Raw genomic sequence first — 4,425 nt, forward strand, 5'->3', positions numbered from 1 at the left:
GTAAACACTCCAGCCATGCTTTTCCCAGTAAGATCCTGTGACCTGTCCGCACGGTGCACAGAGAACCCCGGTAGTTGTATTGCAGAGTCCGGTACCTTGTCCGATAGCCAGGTGTCTGTGAGGCAGATCACGCAGCAGTCCCGCATCTCTCGCTGGAATGAGATCCGTGCCCGAAGCTCGCACAGCTTGTTCTCCAGAGACTGCACATTAGCCAGTAATAAACTGGGTAACGGTGGTCTGCTAGTGCACCGTCTCAGTCGAACCAGAACGCCAGATCTTCTCCCTCTGCGTCGGTGTTTGCGGCCTCCAGGGTCAGAGAACAAAGGCGTCTCAGGTGAGATGAATGGGGGGTCTGCAAACGGAGGGTCCGTGTTGCAAAACTTGAACTCCGGAAAGTGATGAGAAAGTCCGTCTTTTATGTCCAGTAAGGTTTGTCAGTCGTACACAAGGAGACATGTGCTACTCGCGAAAAAATAAAGGAAAAGTAAAATTAAACACAAAAAACAGTTGTTGCTTGGGGGAGCTCGCGACGAGGCTGCCATACTCGGCGCCATCTTAGCCAGTTAAAATGTATTTGTTATTAAAATTATTATTGTATTAAAATGTAATCTTACTTCATTTTCTTAATGTCACATGCTCCGGTTATACTAGCCTAATGACTATCACTGGCTCTTTAAATCTCTTTTGGCACACCTATAAGCAAATAAGTTTCTGTGTCTGCATAGTTTCTTTGCATAGTGTGTAAATCAAAAGACCTTCAGATTCACAGAAGGTTTCAGAAGCAAATCAAGTCATTGAACCGCATCAGGTACTTGTATATCTCTGAGTATAAATTATTTATAGATCAACCGTTAACTTTCTTTGCTTGTTGGTACTTGTTGCTGTACTGGTTGCAAAATATTTAAATGGTGTATGTGGTGTTGTATGCTGTACTTGAGAAAACTGAGTATTAAGTTGCTGTTTTGCTTTTTTTTTTCTAGACTACTTCTTCTGAACCATGGGTCATAAAACTCTCATTTGTGCAGGTAAATCCAAACAGTAAAAACATTTTTTGTGAAGTAATGATGAAAATAAAAAAGAGTTAACTATGAAATAAATCAAAGCAAACTTTTTAAAGATTTTGTTGAGAATTTAGTCTTATAAACTCACTAAAGAGGGAAAAAGACACAAGATTTCATGAATGAAATAATTTTTTTATTTATTTATTTTTTTAAACTGAGAATAAAAAAACGGTTTCGTGGTAAAGAAGCTGAAAAACTGCATCGAATATCACTAGTGAAAATATTATGACTGAAAGCTTTTTGAAACTAACAATGATATGGGTCTATAAACATGTTGCAAAACCTAGAAACATCTTTTCAGGGTTGGAACAGGTCATTTCTTGCATGGGTGACATCTGGTCACAGAGATTTTTATATTCAGTGACTCATTTGTATTGCTTTACATGCAAGTCCACAGTATCATAGAAACTCAATAACAATGGTAGAGTTTAGCTTGGTGATACAATACGCTACCAAACTTTTGAAACAAACAGTGAGCTTGGTCTATAAACACTGAAATTTTGCAAACTTCATCTTTTCAGAGTTTTAAGAAGCAATTTCTATCACAGTCAGAGAGATCTTTTCATCCAGTGACTCATTTGCATCATTTTACATACAATTCCCACAGTGTCATTGAAACTCCACAAGAATAATAGAGTTTAACTGTGTTATGACAGAGTACAGTGTGGTAAGGAGTTTGGAAAGAGTCTGGACTTCTTTAAGTTTCTTGACGATGTTTCATCTATCATCTGAGAAGCTTCTTCCATTCTGAGAAGAATTGGTGGAGTGTCCCAGATTTTAAGCCCTATTGGAAGTGTCCCTGACAGGGTCGTGGACCAACTATTGATAAATGCCAAATCACACGAGCCAAGATTTGAAAACAGTATTTAGAGAACTCTAAACACCCCCCATTAAAAAGACATGTCAAGAGACCAAATGTGATATGATTCTCTGCATTTATAACAAATCTAACACCAAGGTTTTTGCAAGCCTAAATAAAAAAACAGTATAAAACAATTTATAGGAAATGTTAAGCTTGCTCAGTTAATTGGTGTCATCGACATCAAAGGAGAGTTATTGTGTGTAATCGTTATAGAAAGATTTAGGCGTCCTGTACAAATGGGGAAGAAAGAAGAAGAAAAAAAATGGATGGTAAATTATTATGTCAAAGTTAGGATTTTTGTAACTTTCCATTTCACAAAACATTAGATATGAACAATTCTTTTTATTATTCATGTTTACTACCTACTGCATCATTGAATAATGAATTACTTAGGAATTTAGTTAGGTGATTCAAAGCCTATATGTCAAGATATGTGTTCAGTTTTAAATTAATTAATTATCATACATGTGTAAAACAATTGTTACTCTTTTTACTCTTTCTGTAACTTCATAGAAAATAACAAAAAAGATGATATATTTATACATTCAGTTTGGATATATCATCAACTGAATATGGCAATATTCAGTAGATGAGTGCTAGTCATTCTTCTTTGGTTTGCAGGAATTTTCATAATGCATTTGATGACCACCACCAGAACTGCACTGCTTTCAGCAGGGTCCAATATAACAGGTAAACAAGCATGCACTGCAGTAGCTCAATCAGTGTTTTGTTTAGTTTTTTTCATCCATCCATCCATCCATTTTGTTCTTCTTGTCCGGGGCCGGGTTGTGGGGGCAGCAGCCCAAGCAGAGAAGCCCAGACCTCCCTCTCCCCAACCACCTCCTCCAGCTTGTCCGGGGGAACACCCAGGCGTTCCCAGGCAAGCCGAGAGATATAATCTCTCCAGCGTGTCCTGGGTCTGCCCCAGGGCCTCCTCCCTGTGGGACATGCCCGGAACACCTCATCCAGGAGGCGCCTAGGAGGCATCCTTGTCAGATGCCCGAACCACCTCAACTGGCTCCTTTCGATGTGAAGGAGCAGCGGCTCTACTCTGGGCCCCTCCCGAAAGGTTGAACTTCTTACCCTATCTCTAAGGGAGATGCAAGCCACCCTTTGGAGGAAACCCATTTCCACTGCTTGCATCCGCGATCTTGTTCTTTTGGTCACTACTCACAGCTTGTGACCATAGGTGAGGGTAGGGACGTAGATCAACTGGTAAATTGAGAGTTTCATCTTTACACTCAGCCCTGTCTTCACCACAACAGACCAGTACAGTGTCCGCATCACTGCGGCCACAGCACCAATCCGTCTGTCGATCTCCCACCCCCTTCTCCCGTCACTTGTGAACAAGACCCAGAGGTACTTAAATTCCTCCACTTGGGACAGGAACTTGTCCCTGACCCGGAGTGGGCACTGGCGGAGCACCCACCAGGAACGAGTCTGGCCTGTTGCCGGCGATGCGGACCAAGCTCTTGCAACGGTTGTGTAAGGACTGAATGGCCCGTAGCAATAGGCCAGACACCCATTACTCCTGGATCACCCGCCACAGCATCCCCCGAGGGACACGGTCGAAAGTCTTCTCCAAGTCCAAAAAACACAGAATGTCAAGAATGTCTTAACCAAGCCCGATAGGACTCTGGCTATTAAGAAATTCTTGCGCTAAAATATGTACTGTGCTTTCAATAACACATATGTGGTATTAAAATACGCCAAATGTTTTCCTTTTAAGCACATTTTACATAAAACCGATTTACCAGTAGGCCGCCATTGTTATTTACTTCTCAATGCACTCTGGGTAACCTTTCCAGTTTGAACCAGAGCAACCCGAGAGAGAGAATGAAAATAGTCAACTGCACTTAGTTTAGATGAAGATGAAAACAATCCGTCACACAAGGACGAGAGAGTGAGGGAAAATTACTGGTGTCTATGCGGCTACTGCTTGCCAATGGCAATGGCGACTGAGAAGGTTTGTTGTAAAGCACCAAAACTTTTTGAAGCCGTATGTCTTAATCCAGATGTTCTTTGGGCAGCCCTTGTTAGCCTCCATGACCAGTATCCAGTCTTTAAGAAAGGGGACCGGAGGGTGTGTTCCAACTACAGGGGACTCACACTCCTCAGCCTCTCTGGGAAAGTCTATGCCAGGGTGCTGGAGAGGAGAGTTCGTCTGTTAGTTATTTCAAATACATTTTTATATTTTTTTTGAGCAATGATAAACCCAGCTGGATTTTACTAAAATTGAGGAGATTTTTTGGTGATTATAATGACAGTGAATTAATACATTGTCATACTTAAAGGGAAAACTAAAAGTAGACAAAAGTAGTAAGATCAGCATAATCTAATAATTTCCAGTTTTTTGTTTTGTTTTTGTTTTTCAAGCCAAGAGGACACGGTTGGGTTTCGAGCCATATCTGAACTGAATTCTTGGCCAGCATTTATTGCAGATCTGTTTCTGACTGAATATTCCCGAGACCTACTGGATTGACGTGTTTATCAGAATCAGAA

At 40.9% G+C, this 4,425-nt stretch overlaps 1 protein-coding gene across 1 annotated transcript in view; it reads left to right on the forward strand.

Annotated features, from left to right (window-relative positions):
* Positions 1–997: 997 nt before the first annotated feature.
* LOC147335284 (secretory phospholipase A2 receptor-like) overlaps positions 998–4,425 on the forward strand; it is an 11,645-nt gene continuing 8,217 nt past the window's right edge. The window contains exons 1-2 of the mRNA XM_086287473.1: positions 998–1,025; positions 2,545–2,613. Coding sequence (XP_086143599.1) covers positions 998–1,025; positions 2,545–2,613 — 97 coding nt within the window. The remainder of the gene's footprint in view (positions 1,026–2,544; positions 2,614–4,425) is intronic.

This window comes from Aulonocara sp. 'chitande type north' Nkhata Bay, linkage group LG3 (assembly GCF_057382095.1).
Source record: "Aulonocara sp. 'chitande type north' Nkhata Bay isolate Kocher_YH1m ecotype deep benthic linkage group LG3, A_spYH_male_GT1.1, whole genome shotgun sequence".
Classification (NCBI taxonomy): Eukaryota; Metazoa; Chordata; class Actinopteri; order Cichliformes; family Cichlidae; genus Aulonocara; species Aulonocara sp. 'chitande type north' Nkhata Bay.